The sequence below is a fragment of the Haemorhous mexicanus genome, chromosome 22, assembly GCF_027477595.1.
Source record: "Haemorhous mexicanus isolate bHaeMex1 chromosome 22, bHaeMex1.pri, whole genome shotgun sequence".
Taxonomy (NCBI): Eukaryota; Metazoa; Chordata; class Aves; order Passeriformes; family Fringillidae; genus Haemorhous; species Haemorhous mexicanus.
The window spans coordinates 1,141,358-1,165,911 of NC_082362.1; the positions used below are offsets into that span (position 1 = coordinate 1,141,358).

The 24,554-nt window shown below is 53.0% G+C and overlaps 1 protein-coding gene across 2 annotated transcripts in view; it reads left to right on the plus strand.

The window, feature by feature from the left end:
• Positions 1-24,554, plus strand: part of CALN1 (calneuron 1) — a 156,022-nt gene that overhangs the window by 84,454 nt on the left and 47,014 nt on the right. For both annotated transcript variants that reach the window (XM_059866031.1, XM_059866032.1), the window contains 2 exons: positions 2,274-2,417; positions 18,856-18,968. In XM_059866031.1, the coding sequence (XP_059722014.1) occupies positions 2,274-2,417; positions 18,856-18,968 (257 nt within the window). The remainder of the gene's footprint in view (positions 1-2,273; positions 2,418-18,855; positions 18,969-24,554) is intronic.

A 24,554-nucleotide genomic window follows, 5' to 3' on the forward strand; every position in this document is an offset into this window, starting at 1 on the left:
CAACCTTTCCAGTGAAACAGGCTCCCAGCTGCTGGGAAGTTACAATTTCTCTGGCATTTGCAACAGGCAGATCTGGGGAGTTTGGGGCTGGGAGCTGAGAGGTCTGTGAGCAGAGACATTGAGGCGGTGGATTATGGAACCATGGAATGTCCTGAGCTGAAAGAACCACAGGGATCACCCAGTCCAGCCCTGGCCCTTCCCAGACACCCCAACAATCCCAGCCTGGGCATCCCTGGAGCTCTGGCAGCCTCGGGGCTGTGCCCATTCCCTGGGCAGCCTGGGCAGTGCCCAGCACCCTCTGGGGGAAAAACCTTTCCTGAAATCCAACCTGAGCCTGCCCTGGCCCAGCTCCAGCTGTTCCTGTCCCTGTCCCACAGAGCAGGGATTGGAGCTGCCCCTCAGTGTCTCCCCTCACACAAGTAGAGAAGGGCTGCCACAGGCTGGAGCAGTTTAAAGTCAAAAAACAAACTAAAGTCAGATATCAGAAGCTGAGCCAAGCAAAGGACGATTGATAGAAGTGGTTCTTTATGTTCCATCAGTATTTTTATTGATCTGAGGATGTTTAGTGCTGTAAAAACATTATAAATTAGAGAAAAGCTGTGAGCAGGATCTAGAGAAGGAAATCACCCAGGGTGACAGCAACAGGAGGAGAGGAAACAGCCTCAGGTTGTGCCAGCAGAGGTGCAGGTTGGATATTGGGAATTACTTCCTCACTGGAAGGGTGGCACAGGGTGGAGTCCCTGGAGGGGTTTAACAGCCCTGGGGATGTGGCACTTGGGGACATGGCTTAGTGGTGGCCTTGGCAGTGCTGGGTTAAGTGGCTGGACTCAATCTTAGAGGGCTTTTCCAGTTTTGTGTCTCTGATCCCAGGATATCCTGAGTGCACGGAGGTTTGTGGGTGTGCATTAACATATCCTGATCATCCTGCCCTGGGATGATCAAATATTCACAATTAACCTTGGAAAAGGCAGCAGCTGCTGCTTCTGTGCTCAGCATCCAGAGTCCTCCACCATAACAGCTCCTCCCTTCTCCCTTCTGCTATAGATGGATAATGAGATCATTGGCTCTTGCAATTATTGTGTGAATATTAAGAAAAGCTTTAGTGATGTACAGTTATGTTATTGTAGTTTAGGTGTCCTCTGCTCTCCCCACAGTTCCCTTTCCCCCCTGTATTGCTGCCATCAGACAGCCTGGGCTGTCTAGGACAGGTACAAAGAAGCTGCACAGGTGTCCCTTGCCTGGCGCAGGTGGGAATGGAAAAGCTTGGGGGTGCTCAGGGGGTGGGCATGGCAACACCTGACCTCCAATCCAGTTACAAAGCAGTCTGCACTGATAAATGGCAAAGAAGAACTGACTGACAGACCTTGGGAATGACCAGGGCTGGCTGATGCAACCCCAGGGGTATAAAAGCCTGAGCATCCATCTTCAAGATGAACTGGCCATGTGGTATCTATGAGGGGCAGTTCCCAGCTCTGCAACTTTTTCCTTATGGAGTCCTGTGAAAAATGCCAATCACTTGGTTTTTTTTAAATTTTAAAAGTTTGATGATGATAATAAAATAGTTATAAAAATAGCAATATAATTAGAGTAATAATAATTTGCACAATTTGGATTAGGACAATATGAGACAATAAAAACAAAGAGTTATGGACAGTCCAGGTACCTTTTCTGGGCAAAATAAGCCTGAAAAAGGACCCACGTTAACAGAGGATTAACCCTTAAAAGCAACAGCCTGTTGCATATTCATACACCTCATCCATGATGCATAAATTCCATTCAAACACAGGATTCTGTCTGGGCAGTGTCAGCTTCTTCCTCTGAATCCTGACGGCATCTTCAGGGCTGAGCAAGGCAGGAAGAAGTTCATTTCTTCTGATAATGGAGCAATAAATTCTCTTTCTCTGAATGATTTCAGTGTCCTGTGGCTGCTGTCTCACTGCGAGCCCTTTCTTTTAAAAAAGTATCCTACATAGCATAGTTTCTATTTTAACATTATGTATAACCTAAAAATTATTATTTAAATTATTATTTATTAGTAATAATTTATTTTAAATTATGTTATAACCTAAAAACCTGTATTTAGCACATTACTAAAAAAATTAACACAGCATCACTTTCTAACATAACACATATAATATTCATTTTAATATTTGCAAAAAGCCAATAGTAAAATACCCATTTTTCACAGTCCTTTTGTTGTATTTTTGCAGAGGTTTAATAAACCTTTTGACATTTTCCAAGTGAGCAGTTGTTTCTCCCACTTCCCTCTGCAGAGATCCGGGAGGCTTTCCGAGTGCTGGACCGGGACGGGAATGGCTTCATCTCCAAGCAGGAGCTGGGCATGGCCATGCGCTCCCTGGGCTACATGCCCAGCGAGGTGGAGCTGGCCATCATCATGCAGCGCCTGGACATGGATGGTGAGTGCTCACCGGGCTCTGCTCTCTGCTGGGCCATTCCAGGGGCTTTCCCAGGGCTTGGCAGCCCTTGGATCCCCATCCAACAATTCCTGCTCACTAAGGGAAGGGTGGAAGGGAGCTGGATCATCCCTTGTGGGATACCGCTGGGTGAACACAGAGCAAAGTTCACAATCCCAACAATCCTACCCTGTGCACCCATGGGAGCTTCTGGAGCTCTGGCAGCCTAAGGGCTGGGACCATTCCCTGGGGAGCCTGGGCAGTGCCCAGCACACCTTGGGGTGTTATAGATAAATAATGTAATAGTTGGCTCTCACCATTAAGAGACAGATACTACGCAGATGTACAGTAATGTTACTGTAAGATGTCATCCCACAGTCCTCTTTCCCTTCCCTCCTTGTAATAGCCTCAGTAGTCAGGACATTTAGAGGAGGCTGGCTTGTCACCAGGAGGCAAAGCATAACAACACCTGACCTCCAGTCAAGGTGTAAAAAGTGATCTCCACCAATGGATGGCAGAGAAGGAGTTGACTGACAGAACTTTAAGAGGAATATAAAAAGCTGAGCATCCATTTTGTAGAGGAGCATGGGGCTGGTAGTCATGGGGAGCTCCCTGCGCTGTAATTTTTCCTTATTTAGTCCTTGGTTGTAGTTTTTGTTAAAGTTTAATAACATTTGAAAAAGTGAGCAGTCGTTTCTCACAAGGGCAAGAACCTTTCCTCAAAATTCAGCTTAAACCCCCCTGGCCCAGCTCCAGCCGTTCCCTGCGCCCTGTCTCTGTCACACAGAGCAGAGATGGGAGCTGTCACTTGGGAGGAGCTGAGTCTCCTCTCTCAGAGTGGTGAGGGGCTGTCCCAGCCTGGAGGGGGACATTCCACAGGTGAAACACAAACCAAACTCGGATGTCAGAAGCTGAGCCAGGCTGAAGGTGATGGAAGCAATTCCTTTGATGTCATCACCATCATGGAATATCTTGAATTGGAAGGGATCCCCAGGATCATCCCGCCCAGCTCCTGGGCCGGCCCAGACACCCCAACAATCCCACCGTGCACAGATAATCTTTGTCAGGCTCTCTGAACCTTTCCCGGTGCATTCCTGGGCAGCCCTGGCCGGTGACATTCCCGGGAGAGGAGCAGGGTTCCCCGAGTCCCGGGCGGCTCCCGCGGCCGGAGCTGCTGGGCTGGGAGCTGCTCTAATGAGGTGTTGATTGCTCCGCCGGGAGAAGTTTTGAGGGGTGGAATCATCCCGCGCCAAGTCCTGCTGGGAGAACTCATAAAACAATTGCTGAGGGAATAAAAGCAAGAGAACGCCCGTTAGCGGGGAGGGAAATGCAGGATCGGGATGCTGGAGCCAGGGAGGGATTTCAGCTGCTGCAGAGCTGAGCACAAGGAACAATTCCTTTAAAATGTCCTTGGCAGGCCAGGGGGAGCCCTCCCTGCTGCCAGGAGCTGGGGTGCAGGGACAGCCGTGTCCCGGGGCTGTGACAGGGGGGGAACACTGGAATCCTGCCAGAGCAGGGGCTGGGGGAATCCGGGAGAGCCCCGAGTCCTTGGGGACACTGGGGTAGTCCTTTGGGACACTGGGGAGCAGAGCCCGGAGAGATGGAGCAGTGACACTCCCCTGCCCCTCTGGCTTTCCCAATGTCCCTGCGAGGCACAGGACAATTGTCACCAGGGCTGTCACCCTGCTGAGGGGGTCCTGCAGAGAAAGGGCTGCACAGCCTGGAAGGGACAGGAGATCCGCTGTGGGAATGATCTCATTCCCTAAAGAAAAGAGGGGAAAAGGAATCAATCACTTATAGAAATGTCTGTCCAAAAGCTGCTGTTTGCCCCTTGCCCTGCTGTGCTGGCCTTTCCTGGCAGAGAGGGACTCGGGCTCAGGTTTGGCAAAGCCAGGCTTAGTGTGCTGCCAACTCCTGGGGTCTTTTCCCGAAATTCTGAGCTTTTTTGGAAAAAGAGAGCTGGGACTTGGCTCCCAGTTCTGATTCATCTCCAGTCCTTCCCTGACTCTGGCAGACTTTGGCACTGTTCTGTGCAGACTGCTGCTGTGGAGGGACCCGAGGTGGGGAGTGCAGTCAAACCTGGAATGATGGAAGTGGTAAATTCCTGCTGAGGCCTTCCAGGCAGCTCTGTGTGCTCTCTGCAGGGATGGCAGCTGATCCTCCAGCTCCAAGCTGGCTGTACTGGTGCAGTGTTGGAGCAGGGCTTTGGGGGCTGTGCCAGGGGAAGGTCAAGTGGGCCATGGATTAAAAAAAAGTCAGGGAATGGGAAATTCCTGAGGCACTGAGCAAAGAGGGGAATGTTCTGTGAAAGATTTACCTTGCCTGCAAATTGAATTAGTGCTGTACAGCTTGAATTTATATTATTATGGCTACTTTTTCTCCAATGGATACTTCACCTTTTCCTGGGATTTAACTTGAGCTGTGGAGTGAAAACCAGCAGCAGCCTCCTCCCTCCTCTCCCACTGGGAAAGGGCAGCATTCAGGAGCAGGACAGGAATGTTGGCTGTGCCCAGTACTCCCAGGAACAGCCTGACCACCTTCCCATATACTTCTGGAGAGTTTTCCAAGTTCTTGGCATTAGATAGGCTGGAAGCTCGGGTGGATGAAAGGTCACACTCAGGGAGGAGTCTCCAGTGGTCAGGAGAGCTGGGGGGAGGTGAAATCCTTTGCACATCTCTGCCCCGTGCCGTGAGTTATGATGTGCTGGCAGGTGGAGCAGCCAGACATCCATTCCTTCCTTCCCATCAAAACTGCTGCCAGGGCCTGCAAATGAGGTAAGAAAATTGGCAGGGCTTGGGATTTAAGCTGAGCCACCCTGAGCAGCCCCAACATCCAGTTTTCATCAGCTAATTCCAGCGTGGCAGAGGGGCTGCATCTGCCATGGCCAACTTCACTGAGGGCCAGCAAAAAAACAGGAGAACCAGGAGCTGGGCTGGAGCTGGAGCTGGGCTGGAGCTGGAGCTGGAGCTGGAGCTGGAGCTGGAGCTGGGCTGGGCTGGGCCAGGCTGGGCTACAGCTGAGTTGGGCTGGGCTGATTTTTCCCTGATTTCTGTAGGGATGGGCATGGAGGGAGCAGGGGGGCCAGTCTGGGCAGGAGGGTCCCAGAGGAGCATCCACAGCCTGTGGTGGGCTGAGCACAAAGGGACCCGACAAGAGAACTTCACTCCTGGTGTCACCTCCTGCCACCGAGCCAGGGAGTGGCACAGCGAAGGGCACAGGGATGGACACAGGGACAGACACAGGGAATGGCACAGGGAGAGCTGCCTCCAGGGCCACGGTGTGCAGCTGCTCAGGGACACTCTCAGAGCTCTCATGGGAGCAGGAAGGAATGGATGCTCCATGATTCATCACTTTTGGAGGAAAAATGGGGTTAAGGAGAGAACATTGCTGGAGCTTGAGCAAAACCAGCCCTGGCACAGCTGGGGCTTGGGCCAAAAGCCCTTCACAGGTGTCACCTCTGATGCCTCCATGGCTGCTGAGGGCTGCCAGCACCTCCCTGCACAAGGACATGTCACCAGCCTTCCTGCAGACGGACAGGCCAGCAGACAGATGTGTCACCAGCCACCTGCCTGGCACTTCCAGGGTGCCCAGGAGTGCAGGGAGTGGCTCTGCCCTCACCACCCTCTGCATGCCCTGATTTCCTGGGAATATCCCATTCCTGCCACCCCTCCCTGGAGGCAGGAGAGCAGCAGGGCTGGGGATCCTGTGGATCCCCACAAATCCCTCCTCCAGTACTTCTAAAGCTTTGCTGAAAGCTTGGACAGTGCTGCCAGGCACAGGGTGGGCTTGTTGGGGTGTCTGTACAGGGCAGGATTTGGATTCCCTCATCCCTGTGGGTCCCTCCCAACTTCAGGTATTCCATGATTCTGGGATTCTGTCAGGTGTCTTAGTTTGAAAAGCCAGGTGTCTGCTAAGGAAGTGACCCAGATTGCAAGGCAAGATGTATTCTATTTGCCATCTGCATGGCAGTTGTCTTCTGTTAATTGGGCAGTTTTCCTTATCTCTTCCACACCCACTCCTCCCTCTGGGGACACACCTGCTGATAACAGGCCATTGGATGTCCCTGCATGGCTGATAAGAACTACAGCATCCCACTGGGAGATGTGAGCCCAGAGGGAGGAGCCAAGCATTCCTACCCGGATATAATCTGAAGATTCTGGAACACCAGCACAACTTCTCCACTGCATTTCCCAGAGGAACAGCAGCTGCCTCTTCCACTGGATCTTCAGAGGCAGACTGCACCTTTCTCCAGGATCCCTGCTCCAGCAGAACCACCCCTGGCACTGCAGGAGGGCTGAGCCACAATTCCAATTGGACTGCTGCCAGCACCCTGACCCACAGGGTGTCAGGCTGTGTTCTGGCTCTATCAGTGTTGGTTTAGTTCACTGCAGTGTTTATTTTATATTTTATTTTCTTCCCTATTAAAGAACTTTTATTTCCTGCTCTCATATATTTTGCCTGTGAGCCCCTTAAATTTATAGCAATTCGGAGGAGCGGGGGGAGGGTTTACATTCTCCATTTCAGGGGAGGTTCCTGCCTTCCTTAGCAGGCACCTGTCTTTCCAAACCAAGACAGGAAGGCAGGAGCCGCCCTTGAAATGGAAAATGTAAACCCCTTCCCCCTGAAATGTTATAATTTTTAAATTAAGGGCTCTCCAGCAAAGATATGGGAAGAGAAATAACAGTTCTTTACTAGGGAAGAAAATAAAAATAGAAAAATGCAGTAATACAAACCCCACTGCCAGAGTCAGAGCAGTCCCTGACCCCTGTGTGTCAGGGTGGTGGCACAGTCCCATCCCAGGGGGGCTCAGGGTGGTGGCACAGTCCCATCCCAGGGGGGCTCAGGGTGGTGGCACAGTCCCATCCCAGGGGGGCTCAGGGTGGTGGCACAGTCCCATCCCAGGGGGGCTCAGGGTGGTGGCACAGTCCCATCCCAGGGGGGCTCAGGGTGGTGGCACAGTCCCATCCCAGGGGGTCTCAGCCCTCCTGCAGTGCCAGCTGTGGTTCTGCTGGAGCAGGGATCCTGCACAAGGGGGGAGTTTTCCTCTGGAGCTCCAGGGCTGCTGGAGATGGGCCTGCTCTCCCTCTGGGAATGCAGGGCAGGAGAAAGCTGCTCCTCTGGGAATACAGTGGGCAAAGGCTGCTGGGCTGTGCCCAGGTCAGATTGGATCCAGGGAGGAATGCTTGGCTCCTCCCCTGGGTGGAGCATCTCCCATGGGATGGTGGAATTTGATCAGCCCTGCAGGGACACTCAGTGGCCATGGACAGCAGAGATCTCCTGGAGGGAGGATTGACTGTGGAAGAGATAAAGAAACCTGCCCCATGAACAGCAGAGAACTGCCCCAGCTCTGACAGATGGAGATAGCACACACACCCCAGCTACATCTTGTAACCCAGGACAGTGAGCTTCACCCAGCTGAAGAAACACAGTTGCCATGGGGAAAATTGTGCAATTGGCATAAACTCCCCTCAGTCATGGAGAAAAATGGGAATCTCCTTGGAATATTTCAAGGTCTCCAGAGAAATCATGAGAAATCCTCAGAACCCTCCTTCTGTGAACTCCAGGAGACGTTGTGGCACTGCTGGGATGGGAAGTGCCAGAACAGGACAGGAAGAAAAGGGATTTGCTGGGCAAAAATGTTTATCTTTAGGAAGGGAGGTGAGGGCTGGGGGTTCTGATATTCCCAGTAGCCCAAAGCTTTGTTTGGAAGTGTGGGGCTGTTCCCACAGAGGTTGTTGGTGGACCTGGGCATCCCTCTGGGAGCTGTGCTTTGTAGGGAGCCAATATTTTGGTCTGGAAATGCTCCCAGAGGTCAAATCTGACCTTTATCTCATGGATACCCCTAATTTTCAGCCATAATTCTGCATTTCATGGACACAAACTGTGAGAGGGGCCTGTGCTTCTCACTGCAAGCTGGGGAATGAGCTGGAATGTTCTGCCAGCACAGGGAAAGGGAAATATTTTATACATTTCTGTGCTGGAAAAAGGAATTATTTGTAAATTCTTCCAACTGGCAGCAGCGCTGATAAAAATGCTGGGAAATGGCACATGGAATGTGTGGCCTTATCTGGGATTCTTCTTCTTTAAGCAGGATTTGCCATAAAAGAGATGAATGTGTGACTTAAGTGTCACAAATGGTTTCATTGGGATTTTTATCTGAGGAATAAAATGAGCACTTGGTGCACTAATTAGAGGAGCAGCTGGAAAAATAACTCCAGGCTACCACAAGAGGGGGGAAAAATCCACCCCTGGATGTCAAATTATTTATTGGGATGAAAATAGGGAGTGTTTTGATGAAGCAAAAGTCAAGCTGGTTTCACCAGGGACCTGCCTGGAACCTCTGGGACATTCTGGGATGGTGACACCCTTGGGAGCAATGGAAAATGGGGGAATCTCAACTTCAAATTCTGGAAGAGTCATTTAATAATTGAGGTTAGAAAAGATTTCTGAGGTCATCGAGTCCAACCACCTCCAGCACTGCCAAGGCCACCACTGCCCCATGTCCCCAAGTGCCACATCGACAGGGCTGTTAAACCCCTCCAGGGGTGGGGACTGCACCACTGCCCTGGGCAGCGTCCATGCCTGACCAGCCTTTCCATGGAGACATTTTCCCAATATCCAGCCTAAACTTTTCCTGGTTGTTTCCAGAACAGCTTGAGGCTGTTCTGGATGTTCAAACCCAGGCAGAAGTGCCATTGGTGCTGTGGTTTGGTGACCATGGTTGGACCTGATGACCTTGGAGGTCTTTTCCAACCTCAGTGATTCCAGGACTCTTCCAGAACTTCAAATTGAGATTCCCCCCCAGTTTTTCATTGCTCCCCAGGATGTCACCTCTGCAATTCTACCACTACAGGTGACACATCCCAGAATGTCCCAGATTCTCTTTGGAAAGGGAAGAAGTGACAGCCATGGCTATGTGGTGTCAAGGTCACCGGGTCCCTCCAGGCCATTGTCCTGCTGTCTGTGACACCCCAGGGACTTTGCTTTGGTCTGCCTGCCCTGGCTCCTGGGGAGGGAAGGGACACCAGGGCTCAGGACAGGCATGGGAATGGTCAAGGGGCATGGTCTGGAACATCTGGAGACAGAGCAAATCTCTCCTTCAAAAATGAAATGTTCAGCTTTCCCCTGGCAAATCCCTTGTCCTTAGGCATGGACAAATTCCAGGATCAGAGGATCATTAAGGCTGGACAAATCCCAGGATCATTAAGGCTGGAAAAGACTTCCAAGATCATCCTGTCCAACCTTTGATCAATGAAATGTTGGCTTCTGTCCACAAGCTCAGCTTGAGCTGCTCTGTGTGGGACAATGGTGACATTCCCAAGCTGGAAACATTTTCTCTGCTTCTTTTGTCTCTCCCACTTTTCTTCTTTGGGTTTTCCTGAGGTTTTTTACTGTGGTGGATGTTTCCTTGTGAATCAGCATGAAAAGAGGTGGATAAAATATTTAGTCTTATATCTCAATATAAAATGTGTTTCAGTATAAAAGAGCCCAGGCTGCTGGAAGGGGACAAAGAACCATTTCTGGGATTAAAATCAGAGTTCACAGGAGTCAGAGAATCCCAGAATCCCAGGTTTAGGTTGGAAATAATCTTAAAAATCATCTCACTCCATCCCCTGCCATGGGCAGGGACACCTTCCACTATCTCAAGTTGCTCTAAGCCCCATCCAGCCTGGCCTTGGGCACTTCCAGGGATCCAGGGGCAATGGATTATGACGGATTTGGGGTTTGTCCTTTGATCTCAGAGTGATTTTTCAGTGTGCGCAATGATCCAGCCACATTCCAGCCTGGCTGTCCTTTAAAATGCGTTACTGAGCTGGGAATTTTGGGCAGCAGGATGGATTTGATGAGACTTGTCTGGATTTATAGGGGCCACTCTCTCCATGTCTGCTCTCATTTGGACAATGAGGATTATCACATTTTATCCCACTCTGTATTCTCACTGCAGAAATGAGGAGTAATTACAGCTGCTGCTGCAGCCTGTCAAATCTGCAGCTCAGTGACAGCTACAAGTTCATCAAATTACACCGAATTATATCAAATTATACCCAGTAATAGCCCACCCTGCCTTTGCTGACGTGCAGCCCAGCACAAAAGGAAGGCCTGAAGTGCAGTGTCCCCTCTGGAACCCACCCATGCTTGGGCTGGGATGCAACTCATGCCCTGTGCTTTGTTTCCATACTTGTGGAATTTTATTTCTTGCTGAAATGCAGCGCCCTGGGATCATTTTGGCTTCCCAGGGTGTGTGTGCCCCAGGGAGTCCCCAGAGTAATGAGCTGCTGGTGCTGCCCAAGGTGCACCCAGAGCTCTCTGCCCCTCCCAGGGCAGGGGGCAGAGCTGATGGAATCCTGGGAAATCTGAGGTGATCCCACTGCTCCTGGTCCATGGGACACAGGGACCAGCTGCTCACGGCTGGGAACAGACCAGAGTCTGCACAGACCTGCCAAATGGGTTTGGGTGCCCAGGGAGGGGATTTCAGAGAGGGCTGGGGGCTCTGGGGACTCACACCCCCCTCAGCAGGGCCCTTCCCTGGGGACATCTGGTGGCAGGGCTGGTCCCTGGGCATCCTACAGCTCTCTGGGGCTGCTGTGGAGCTGGCAGGTGTCTGATGGGCATTTATTCCTTACTGCAGTCCTGTTTGCCTGGGACTTTTCCTCCTGGTTTGAGTGTTGTGCTGGAGCAGAAGCAGGTCCCTGTCCCCTCAGTCCCTGGGGACATGGGGAGGTCACAGATTTAGTTTTAATGGGACAAACCAGGCCTGGGGAGCTGTTCCCTCCCCCTGCAGGATAAGAGAAGGGTGCCAGAGTGAGGAACTCTCTAGCTCCTCTGCTCGGCAGGATGGACAAACACCCCCTGCTCCTCCCTTCTGGCTGGGCTGGTGCCTTCCAGCCCCATGGAACCCCCTCCTCCAGGGATGGTCCCTACAATCCATGGAGATTTTCTGTGGGGCTGTCATGGAACCAGATCCACATAACTGCTCTGAAAACTGCAGGAGTGGAGGGACTTATGGGACAGAGGGGCTCCAGTGGAGATATTTATCCTTTTCTCAGATCCAGCGAAGTTTTGATGGAATCCCAGAATGGTTTGAGTGGGAAGGGATCTTAGAGCTCCTCTCATTCCATGGGCAGGGACACCTCCCACTGTCCCAGGCTGCTCCAAGCCCTGTCCAGCCTGGCTTTGGACACTGCCAGGGATCCAGGGGCAGCCACAGCTGCTCTGGGCACCCTGTGCCAGGGCCTGCCCACCCTGCCAGGGAACAATTCCTAATTCCCAATATCCCATCCAGCCCTGCCCTCTGTCCATCTGAAGGCATTCCCTGTGTCCTGCCCCTCAATCCCTCGTCCCCAGTCCCTCTCCAGCTCTCCTGGAGCACCTTTAGTTCCTGGAAGGGGCTCTGAGCTCTCCCTGGAGCCCTCTCCTCTCCAGGTGAGCACCCCCAGCTGTCCCAGCCTGGCTCCAGAGGTGTCCCAGACCTGGCAGCAGCTCTGTGCTCTCCTGGATTCACTCCTACAGACCCGCATCCTTCCTGGCAGTGGGGGCAGCTGTTTCTCTCCTCCCCGAAGTCACTGGAGCTGTCTATCATTAAAACTGTTTTCCAAGGCCAAAGTTTTGTGCCAGACTTTCCCTGATTGAACTGTAATTAGGGAGAAATTCTCTGCCTTGTGCTGGGCGAGGGGTCAGGCTGCTGAGGAGGCTCTGACCTCCCAGTCTTTGAAACCAAAAGCCTTGTCTGGGAAATCTCCTGAGGCTGGAGGTGTTCCTGCCCATCTTGTGCCTCATCCCAGGACACAGCCTCGCCCAGACCGTGCCAGCCCTGCCCGGCTGAGCCTGGCACGGCAATGACACAGCCCGGGCCGGCCGGGCACCGCAGGGAGCTGCTGGAGAATAAAAATAAACAGCACTTGTGTGCTCCGCGCCCCGAGCTGCAAACCCAGCTCATTAACTTTAAATATCTCACCTCGCTGCTCGCTGGAGGTCACGCTCGGCAGGAGGAGTGCGGTGCTCGTCAGCTCCCAGCGCACATTCTCATCCTCACCCCGGCCCGGGGCCACGCAGGGAACTTCCAGGGACCTGATTATCCTGAGAACGGCCAGGGAAAGGCTCATTTAGGGAGTAATCAGTGAGCATTATTCAACCAATTCGATATACAAGGCTCTGAAACCCAGGCTAAGTCAGTTCTTCCCAGGATTGGAGGTGATGCAATCCAGGAATGTTTTCCCCCTCTCATTTCCCTTCTCCCCCTCTCATTTTCCTTTCCCTTCCTCTCATTTCCCTTCTCCCTCCCTCATTTTCCTTTTCTCTCCTCTCATTTCCCTTCCCCCCGCCCCCCCCATCATTTCCAGGAATGTTTTCCCCCTCTCATTTCCCTTCTCCCCCTCTCATTTCCAGTCATCTTTCCCCCCTCTCATTTTCCTTTCCCTCCCTCTCATTTCCCTTCTCCCTCTCTCATTTCCAGAAATGTTTTCCCCTTCTCATTTCTCTTTCCCCCCCTCCCCTCATTTCCTTTCCCCCTCTCATTTCCAGGCATGTTTTCCCCCTCCACTTCCCCTCTCCAGCTCTGCCTTTCTCCAGCCCAATGATGATTTAATTCCACCCTCCAAGGCAGTGGCTGGGACAGGAGACTTTTGCAGAGACAGGGGTCTCTCCTGAGGGCTGAGGGTGGGGCTGTCCCATGGGAACCGGGCAGGATGGGGCCACCCCTGCTGCTCTGAGCATTCCCTTATTCCCTCAAAGCTTGGGCAGGAGTTCCCAGGAGCTGCTGCTGCTCCCTGGGATGAGGGGATTTGGAGCCCTGCTCTCCCTGCCTGGCATTTCCAGTCTGAGCAGACTTCTGAGGTTGGATCCTGTGGGATCAGGACCACGGAGAGGTGGGATGGGTGGTTTGGGTGCAGCTGGGGGTGTTTGGGGCTGCTGGTGCCCTGACAAGGTGACTGCACAGCTCTGGCTCTGGTTCCTGCTGCACATCCCAGCAGATCCAACTTCCCCTGCTCCCTGTAGTGAAGGGCTGAGGGAAGATGAAATCCTTTGTCTGAGCTCACAGCTTAGGGAGAGGGTGGGAATTCTCTGTGCTCAGCTCTTACAAACCATTGCAGAACCAGCAGGAGCAGCTGGTGGCACCTGGAACCTCTCGGTGCTGGGGACATGGGATCAGAACCTGGAGGAGAATTGGTGTTGAAGGCAAATGCCTTAGGGAGTAAATCCCCTTTCCAAAGGGCTGCAGGCTCTTTCATCTCCTCTGAGATGGTGTCTGACCCACAGTCTGCTCCCTGGAGGGCAGTGGTACTTTTCCAGTCCCCTCCAGGTGTTCAGTCATTAATGATTTTCTTTTTCCTTTGTCCCATCTCCTCTGCACAACTCCTACCAGGAGGGGACAGCTGGGGGGGGGGGGGGGGTGGGGGTAGGATGGTCGGGCTGTGCTCCAGGGAACAGGGACAGGAAGAGAGGGAATGGCCTCAGGCTGGGCCAGGGGAGCCTCAGGGTGGACATTGGGAACATTTCTTCACTGGAAGGGTGGTCAGACATTCCCAGAAATGTTCAAAAACCATGTGGATGTGGCTCTTGGGGACAGGAGTCAGTGGTGACCAGTGGTGGGCAGTTCTGGGGGAAGGTTGGACTTGATGATCCTGGAAGTCAGTTCCAACCTCAATGATTCCATGATTTTGTGGTCCCACAGGTTTATTTAGGAGGCCCAATGGACATTTTGCAGAGGTGCAGACATCCTGTCCTTGAGTCACTCAGGTCCAAAGCAACTGTCCCTGGGCTGCAAGGTCTGGAAAAACCCCCGGATTCCCAGCTCCACACTGCTCTTTGCTGCTGCTCCATCTTCCTTGGTGCCCTTGGAATCAAAGAGCCACAGTGGTTTGGGGTGGAAGGGACCTTAGAGATGATCCAGCACCAGCCCTGCCATCCCCACACTTGGCACAAGTGTGTTGGATGTGCCATGGGAGCCCAGGATTCCCAGAGCTCCCTGCTGGAGCTCTGTGGAGCTATGGGAGTGGCCAAACTGAGCTCACACATGGCAAATGCTGATGCTGGGGCTCCTCACACTGGAATTACCCTCAGGGTCTCTCTGCACCCCATGAAGGAGCAGTGAGGGGGAGCTTTGGCAAGTCCCTGCTGGCCACACGAGGTCTGTGGCACTGGGAAGGTTCCCAGAGAACTCAGAGGTGTTGCTTGGTGCCTTCAGCATCCTCTTCCCATGACGGAACAATGAGCCAGGCTCCCACCACTGCCATGCCTTGTTATTGTCACACTTCCCTGGTTCCTGCCAGGGCTGAGTCCTGCAGGGAGCAAAGGTCTGTGGGCACCTGGAGCTCTTCTCACCCAGCTGAGGGCCTGGGCATGATAAGCTGATCTGATTTGGCTCTGCTGGGGTGGCCAGAGAGGTTCTGAATCATTGTTTGAGTCATGAGGCTCAGCCACAGCGTTGGTGTCCACAGGTGACTCGGTGGCATTAATGCCAGGATTAACAGAGAGCTTTACAGGGAAGGAAAATGTGAGGGCACTGCTGAGAGGGAATCAAGGAGTGATTAGGTGGGTTTAAACCAGTGCTTAAGCTCAGCTCTGGTATCCTGCTAAGATCACCAACACAGGCAGTGACCCATCCCTTGGCCCAGGGAACTCAGGGATGGGGTGGAATCCTGCCTGGAACCCCTCTGTGCTCACCCCCTTTGCCACCTGCCAGGCTGTCCTGTTCCAGCAGCCCCTCACCCCCATTCTCAAAGTTTCCATGTCCCAATAGACCCCTCACCCCCATTCCCAAGGTTTCCCTGTCCCAATGGACCCCTCACCCCCATTCCCAAGGTTTCCCTGTCCCAATGGACCCCTCACCCCCATTCCCAAAGTTTCCATGTCCCAATGGACCCCTCACCCCCATTCCCAAAGTTTCCCTGTCCCAATGGACCCCTCACCCCCATTCCCAAGGTTTCCATGTCCCAATGGACCCCTCACCCCCATTCCCAAGGTTTCCATGTCCCAGCAGACCCCACCCCACCTTGCCCCTAGGTTTCCCTGCCCTCCCAGTTCATAAACAAGCTCTGGAAATGTGTGAGTGCCTTGGAATCATGGAATCATTAAGCTGGAAAAGAGCTCTGAAACCCTCAGGTGCAGCCATTAACCCATCGCTGCCCGGTCCCCACGGAACCATTTCCCTTCCTCAGCCAGGGACCTCAGCCCGAGCAGGGTTTATAAATCTGTGTTTGTGCCTGGGAGCAGGGACAGGAGGGAGCTGTCCCGGGGCTGTCCCAGGCCAGGGAGCACATCCTGCTCCACCTGGCTGCAGCTGTCCTGCCTGCGCCCCTCCAGCACAACCTTCCCAGGGCTTCTCATCCTGTGGGATGAGCTGTGCTCAGGCCTCAGTGGGAGGCTGGAGGCAGAGGAGGGGAGCACCCATCTCACAGGGGGACTGGGGTCCTGTGAGCCCTGCTGGGATCAGGGATTGTGGGATGGCTCCTGGAGAGGAGTGAGGAAGGTGAGGGAGAACAGACAGCACAAGAGCTCCAACACAGACTTTTTCTCCTTTCTACCCATCCTTAAACCAGCTCTGAGTTAATTTGTGGATAATCCACACATGGCTCAGAATCCCAAGGACCCTGGGGAGAGCAGCACATCTGCAGCACAGGGATGGGAGGGTTGTATTTGATTCCAGGGCTCGATCCGCCAGCAGCTCCCAGCGCTGGTGCGAGGCAGTGGGGAGGAGCAGGAGGGCGAGCTGGGCGGCTCGTCCTGTGCCAAACCCAAATTCCACACTGTGCTCCCAGGATGGGATGTGAAAACCGGGCTGTGGTGGTGCCCAGGCTGTGCAATTCCACACTGTGCTCCCAGGATGGGATGTGAAAACCGGGCTGTGGTGGTGCCCAGGCTGTGCAGAGCAGCCCCGTGCAGGTTTTTGTGTTGGTTTTTATAACATTTCTCTCGTGGCTGTCAAATGGAATTTTCAGACAAACCCGTGATTTCTCTCTGTTGATGAAATGATGCTGCAGTCTCCTGAGGTGCTGATGGCAGGGAAGGTTTGTTTTCTGCAGCTTCACATGAATGTTAAAGGGATATTTCTACCAGGCAAAAGTGGGGTCTAGCTGCCTTGCTAGTTAAGAGTTTTAACTGAAAAAGCAGTCAATAAGGGGATAATGCATTTTTCAATGGCATCTTTCTTTCGAGGTTGTGGAAAATGCTCTCATTAAGCTGATAATTAAAGCCTGTGAAGTTAGTGATGATCCCTGGCAGAAGCACAGGGAAGTCACGAGCGAGGGGCTGCCCGAAGTCTTGTACAAAGTCAGAGCTCAGCAGTCCTTTTCTCTGGAATCACGTGTGGGACCGAGTCCTGCGTGTCCTCTGAGGGTGGAGTGACATTGGAGAGCGCCCGAACTGAGTAACTCCGTGCTCGGGGTCACATAGGCACAGGGCCAAATGAATGCGGGGGCAGGTACCAGCTTCTCTTTAAAATACAAATTGTTTTCTTGTTAATCTGGCTAATTTAAAGACATTAGCATCCCAAAGCATTCCGATCTGCATCCCAGCGCATGGATTCGCTGCTGTGGTGCCATCGGGCGCTGTGCTGCGGTGTAAAATCACCCGGAGCCGCTGTTCCCTTCCCGAGCGATCCGGCGTGCCGGGACCGATCCATCCGCGGGATGGCCCCCGAGGGGCGCCGGGGGCAACGCGTTTCCCACCGCCCAGAAATGTTTTACAGAATGGCTCTCCAGGGGATGGGCTGCCCACTCCTTACCTCAATGTGCTGGCCCAGAAATGAGCTCGGTCCTGCAGAGCCTCGGAGCGGCTTTAGCAGCGGGACCATGAGCGGATCCCTCCCATTTCACAGGATCCCTGCAGGGTTGCCTTTCAGAGCCTCACCCCAGGATATTTCCTCCCAGAAATCCCAGATCTCCCGGTGCCCGGAGATCTCAATTCAGCCCAGAGAGTGCTCGAGCTGTGCTGGTTTTGTGCCCGGGCTGTGCTGGTTTTCTCACGGCGTTTGTGCCGAGATAAGGGCACGGGAGATCGTGATCAGCCGCGCGGCTGCTCTGATCAGAACACGGGGTGTGATACGAGGCACAGATGTGATTGATTAGAAGCACAGATGTGATAAGAAGTGCAGATGTGATTGATAAGAAGCACAGATGTGATTGATAAGAAGCACAGGTGTGATAAGAAGCTCAGGTAGTGGTGGTGGCACGGCTGGCACACGGCGCTGCCACGGGCACTGCCGGTGTTTCAGTCGCGGCCCTGGCATTGATCTGCTGGAGTCTCACAGGTCTGAGACACTTCTCGCACCTGGTGACTTAACTGCAGCAGCTCCAGGGAGGGCTGGATGCGGTCACTTCCCCCTGAATGGGAGTAAAACACAGCCACAAATCCTGCCAGCGCTGGGAGCAGGGCTGATTTACCCAGCCCTTCAGTTCATTAACATGGAGGAGGAGATGTCCATGGCCTGATCAATGAAGGAGATTTTCCATCACATTAGGTTAAGCATTCTCAGGAGATCTGGGCATTGAACTGCTCAGACAGACAGGGAGTTTAAAGATCTTTCAGCAGGCATGAATATTCCTTTTTTTTTTTGTGGAGGGAAAAGTGACATTTGGTACAAAACTCCCTCCAAACATCCCCGTGCCTTGTTCAGAGCAGGAGCCACACTCAGCACTGCACCAGCTGGGCTCATTAGGGGCAGGACCTGTCACCTGTTCCTGCTGGTGGCACTGAGGCTGTGCCTGCACTGCCTGCTCTGCATGCCAGGCACACACGGATGCTGCTGGGAAGCTGGGCTGAAAAACCTGCTGGATCTGCAATGGCCTGGCCCCTGCTCTGCCTGCTGGATCTGCAGTGGCCTGGCCCCTGCTCTGCAAGAGCCTGGCTCTTGCTCTGCCTGCCCTCCCTCCCTCTGGAGCCTGGCGCTGGCCCTGTAAAACTTGTGCAGAACCTGAGAGGGAGAGCCCTGGCTGTGCTGCTGGCTCCTGTCCCCCTGCCAAAATGGCTTTTTGGGAGCTGCCTCTGGACTCTCTGGGACTGGGGAATGACCTGTTCCCCTCAGTGCATGGCCTGATTCTGTCCTTGGGGACATCTGGGACACGACAGGGGCCATTCCCTGGCACAGCAAAGGATTTGGGTCTGTGGGCACTGGGAAGTTGCTGTGGAGGTTTCCCAGAGTGTGGCGGATCCCTGATGTGCAGCAAGTCCAGAGGGGCATGCTGGGCTTGAAGGAGTAATTCATTGGTAATAATGAGGGTGGGCAGGCCCTGGCACAGGGTGCCCAGAGCAGCTGTGGCTGCCCCTGGATCCCTGGCAGTGCCCAAGGCTAGGCTGGAGGGGCTTGGAGCAGCCTGGGACAGTGGAAAGTGTCCCTGTTCACATCAGGGTACTGCACTATATGGCCTCTAAAGTCCCTCAAAATCCCTTCCAACCCAACCTTCTCTCTGATTTCTGAGTCTCTGATCTTTTCCTCTCATTCCAGGGGATGGCCAGGTGGATTTTGATGAATTTATGACCATTCTGGGGCCTAAGCTGGTGTCATCGGAGGGCAGGGACGGCTTCCTGGGGAACACAATAGACAGCATATTCTGGCAGGTAAGTCAGCAATGCTTGAATTGCATCTTCAGGCAGCTCTCAGCAGCTTCCTGAGTGGATTTGTTGAGGAGCACAGGATGTTTTACTGAGTGGGAATGATTGTGGAAAGATGTTGAGGTCCATCATGCTGGGGGCTTTGGAAGAACATCCTAGCTGGGGGAGGGAATTGTGTCCAGCCAAGCCCTGTGTTCCTGTGGATGGATGCAGCGGGACACAGAAAAGCACCCAGAGACTTGTGCAGCACCTTTGAGAGTCTGGGATTCACTTTTAGAAAAGAAAAGCATTTTTCTCCAGGAATCTTTTGCGTAGGGAACCTTGAAGCTGCCTGGCTGCTCCCAGAAGTGTGTCCCTGTCCTTGGCTGTGGCAGGGGTTGTTCCACACAGAGGGAATGTGCTGGGCAGGTCAGGTCCCACTGGGATTTCTGCTGAGTTTGGGGATGAGCACTCTGTATTGCGCCAGAGAAAGTTTTGCCCCCGGGTGCTTCCCGGGGTGGTTGGGTCCTGCTGGTCCCAGGTACCAGAAGGAGACAGATCCAGCACTGGGAGCTGCTTTTTGCCTGCCCTGCAGTGAGACTTTAAACAGCACTGGAGCTTCCAGGAAAAGCAGTTCAGGCTGTTATGGCAGGATCAAAAATCCTCCAAAACACAGAGCTGCATGTTTGCTGCCAATGGTTCAAATGTGTGGCTTCCTGTGGGATTCCAGCTACTTTTACTGACCATCCCACAACCCTGGCCTGCTGAGAAACTTTAGCTGTTCTCAAGTTTAATGAAGCAAAAGAGCCAAACCTGGAAATGAGATTTTCTGCCTTCTTTTACAACCATCCAGCCCCATCCAGACTGAATTGGGTGGAGCTTTGGAAGAGTATTTTAAAAGGCTTTTAAAAACTTGTTCCTGGCCTCCTAGCATGGGACAGGAATAACCCTGAAAATTCTGCTCTGGATTCCTGGATTTGGTTGTCAAAGCAGGAGTTTGGTGCTGGTGAAGCCCCCATGGTTTGTGATGCATCTGGGGGGAGTAAATGGCACCAGGAAGGGCAGGACTGGGAGCCAGGGATGTTTTAGTGCCTTCACTGCTCCTTGGCAGCCTCATCCCAGGCTGGGAGGGAGAGGAGGGAGCACATCTCATCCCATGGAGTCATTGGCACCTTCCAGAATTCTAGCCCCTCAGGAGCTGCTCAAGAAGCAAAAATCCTGGTGGGAAAATCAGGTTTGTGAGCTCAGCTCTTGGATAGGGAGCAGAGAAGTCTGGAGCCTTCCTAAAAGTTCCACTCATGCTTTGACCCACTGCTTTTAGTGACACTCCCACCCCTGCAAATGCCTGGAATGAGGCTGGAACGAGACAGGATTGTGCCTGGATTTAGGGCAGCAGGGTTCCTGGGATCAGCTTCCACAGGGACATGGCCCTGGTGCCTCCCTGGCTGTGGTGGGACAGGGAAAAGGGAGCAGAGGCTCCAGGTGCCGTGGGTGGGCAGGGGCAGCCTCGGGGGCTCCTCAGGCAGCAAAGCTCTGACTGAGTTCCACCAGTGCTCCATGGCCTTGGAAAACAGCAGATATGGGCTCTACCACCTCTTTACTCAGCACTGCCCTGGATTTCTGAGCCCTTGAAGAGCTCTGGTTGCTTTTCCTCTGGGGTTGGAGTACAATGTCTCTGCAGCTTTTTCCCAAAGAAAAAGCAAGGAAAAAATCATGGAAGTGTCATTCAGGGAACAGGTTCTCTTTGCCTGTTGTTCCCTGGCTTTACCCAATCCCTCTGCAGGGCCATCAGTCACCTCATCCCTGAGCATTTCTGCCTCTGCATCATCTCCAGTGGGACTCCTGATGGAGTCAAGCCTTTGTGGGAACCAGGGCTTGGCTGTATTCCCCATTTCCCCTGATATGCAATTTCCACATTTTCTGGAGCGAGTGGCAGGGGCTGAGCCTGGGTTGCTGACAGAGCCCTTCAGCCCTGTAGCCATTCCCAAGGAAGTATTTTAAGGAGAGAATGGTGCCCACAAGGCTGTGGCCGTGCCCAGGGCTGGGAGGCAAGGATGGGACAAAAGGGACACCTGGCTGGGCAGTGCCACCATGAAACCTCACCCCAAAGCTTCTTCAATCAGTCCCACGGGAGAGAGGGACCATGTGGGCATCCCAAAAGTGCCTTCCCTCCCCATCAAAGCAGCTGCCCTCCAGCCTTCCCTCCAGCCTCCAGCTGGGGTGTCTTTGCCAAGCTCATTTCTAAGGGCAAAGACCTCCAGGATCCAGGGTTAAACACCTCCTTTAGGATGGAATGTGAAGGAGCTCCAGGCCATGGGGTCCAGAGGGAATAACAGCCCTGGATGAGAGGTTCTGAATGGAATGAACCTCTCTAGGGTGGCTGAAATACTTTGGGAAGTTAGGAGAAGTGGCATTGTTAAACAACAGGGCTGCATCTGCATCGGGTGCAGGGGAAATTCTGTGCCCACAGCACTGATGAGGTGATTTGGAAAAGCCAAATTATCAAGTATACTTTGTACCTGACCAGCCGAGAGCCAAGGCGCTGCCTGATTGATTTCCCCCCTTTTCTCTTTGCTGTGTGCACACAGAGCCTGCAGGAAATTTCAGGCAGGATATCTGGGGCTTTGTGTGGCATGAGGGGACAGGGCTGGACCAACCCCTCAGCCACAGTGCCTGTGCATGCCATAAGGAGCAGCCTGGGCATTGGGGATAAACAAAGCTGCTTTGCAGGAGCAGCAGAATTCCAATATCAGCCAAAATCCAAATTCCAGTATCAGCCCCTGCTAAGACTGTCCAGAGCTCTCATTTCTCACTGCCGGGACGTCCTCCCAGGTTTGGGGAGGCAGGTCCTGTGTGATAATTTACTTGTGGGCAATTTTGGAAGGAAATTGAGACAGGACCTCTGAGCTGGTTTTGATGATGTGGTTTATTTTCTTATCTTCTACACAGGCAGGAAGGGTGAGCTCAGCTCACATCTTCACTGCATGGTTCAAGAAGGTCACAAGACCTTTAGTTGCAGGACTTTTTAAGGAGTTATTGACCAATAAAACTCTGCCAACAAGAATATTTATGTTTTTGACCCATCCTTAAATATTCCATCTTATGGATCCATGCTACAGTGTAAGCTTTCTTAGCTATCATGTTATGCACACAAACCTACAGCACTGCATTCTAAACTTCTTGTTTACCTCTGTGACTACTTTTCTTTTTTCTATATCTTAAACTCTAAAACTCTAAACTTTCCTCTACTTAGCTTAATGTGTCTCTGCTTTAAACTATAAATCCACATTCTCGCTTCTAGCACCTCAGTTGGAAGCCTTTTCAAGGTCTCAGATCAAATCCTGTGTTTAATCCTAAACTTTGGATGACAGGCCCAAAGTTCTGAGAGTTCCCTGCATTTCAGATTCCAGCAGTCCTGGAATCTGAAATGCACAAGTCCTGCACAAGGAACAGCTCAGCAGCTGTTTGTGCTCTCTGGGTTTGGGGGAACCTTTTCCTTTTTCCAGGGTCTCAGACTTTTGTTAGGGGTTTGTGATCCTTGATGGGTGAGGAGGAATGGCCAAAAATCCAACAGCACCCCTGTGCGAGGAGGGAGGGACAGCAAGGACAGGCCAGGGACAGGCCAGGGACAGGCAGGGCCTGGCCAGGGACAGGCAGGGACAGGCAGGGAAAGGCCAAGGAATGGCCAGGGACAGCAGGGACAGGCAGGGACAGGCCAGGGACAGGCAGGGACCCCTGACTCTGAGCTGCACCCCCTGCACAGGCCCCAGGGACATTTTGTTCCCTGGAAAACGGAGCAGGGCCCACATCCAGCGGTGCGGGTGCATTTGGGGCTGGCTGGGGAGGGAATTCAGAGAGAGGGGAGGGGGATCAGCGCTGGCTGGGGACACGGGACAGCAGAGGGACACGGAGGTTCCCATCCCATCCCAGCACCGAGGTTTCAGGTTTCCTGCTCTGCCCGTGCAGCTGGGAATGCAGGAGAGTCCCAAGGGACAGATCGGGGCTCTCCTGATCTGGTCAATCAATTAGTGCCTTAATCGAGTGAAATGAAGGGGAAAATGTGAGGGAATGGCCGTGGCACAGGGCAGGGCAGGGAGGGAGAGGGAGTGAGGGAGAGGGAATGAGAGAGAGGGAATGAGAGAGAGGGAATGAGGGAACAGGGAATGAGGGAGCAGGGAGTGGGGGAGCAGGGAGTGGGGGAGCAGGGAGTGAGGGAGCAGGGAGTGGGGGAGCAGGGAGTGGGGGAGCAGGGAGTGGGGGAGAGGGGGTGAGAGAATGAGGGAACAGGAGGTGAGGGAGAGGAAGGGAGGGAGGGACAGGGAGGGAGGGAGCAGCGGGTGAGGGGCTGCGCTCGGGCTGTCTCCAAAGACCATTTTGCCTGGAGAGGGATTTTTCTTTATGGAGTTCAGATAAACCTGCTGCAGTTGCTTCCTGTGTGTGAGTTCCTCCTGCTGTCCCTGCAGAGGAGTTAATCTGATGATGGCAAATGAGCCTTGCTGCAGAGCAATTGTCTGTGTCTGTGTCCAGTTTGATGTGGGAACAGTTCCAGGTGCCCCTCTGGGGTCAGCCCTTCCTCCCTCTCCTCCTCCTCCTCCTGAGGCAGTGCAGCCCCTCTGGGCAGGTGCAGGATGTTGTAAAACCACAGGATGAAACATTTTACATCTTGCAGCAGAATTTTTTGCTGGTGCTGAGCTGCTCTGCTGCAAAAATCTTGATTCCTGGATTTCAGGAGCTGCTGTGTCAGCTTTTAAAAGAACCTTCTCAAATCGACTGCTGGGGAGGAAGAGAGGTGAGAGATTGGGAAGGAATTCTTCACTCAGAGGGTGGGCAGGCCCTGGCACAGGGTGCCCAGAGCAGCTGTGGCTGCCCCTGGATCCCTGGCAGTGCCCAAGGCCAGGCTGGACAGGGCTTGGAGCAGTCTGGGGCAGTGGGAGGTGTCCCTGCCCATGGCAGGGGTGGAATGGGATGAGCTTTGAGGTCCGTCCAAGCCAATCCATTCCACATCTCTGTGATTCACAGATCCAGTGCCCTCCCTCTGGGTGCCTGCTCTGGGGTTTAAATCAGGAAATGCAGCTGAAAGTATGGGTGGAAATTGGATGGATGGGGCCAAAGATGGAGAATTGGGGCTGGACCATTGCACCAGGAACACCTCCCCAAATCCTCTTCCACCAAACAAATCATCCCACAGCACCACCTCATTCTGGGCAGCACTTTTTGATTGTTGAACCTGAGATATCTTCAAATTATTTCCATGGAAAAAAAAAATCTGTACATTTAAAATATCCACCATTTCTTGGGTTTTCCCAGCTGGAAAAGTAAAGGAGAGATTGGAAACCTTGGCATTGATTATCCTGCAAAATAACTGCAATGTGAGCTGGGAGCCAAGGCAGAGACCTTTCCTGGGACACCCAGCTGTGGTCATTGAGTTCACCAGTTCCCCTTAACTCAAGCATCCAGATCATATCCTAGTTTCAGGAATTAAATCTCCTGCCACAGTTGCTCCTGCAGTTTAGGTCATAGTTTCCTCATATCCATATTTAAAAGGTGAGAATATCTATGACAGGTTGCAGGTGGCTGGTGTAAAGTTCATCCCAAAAAACCTGGGACACTGCT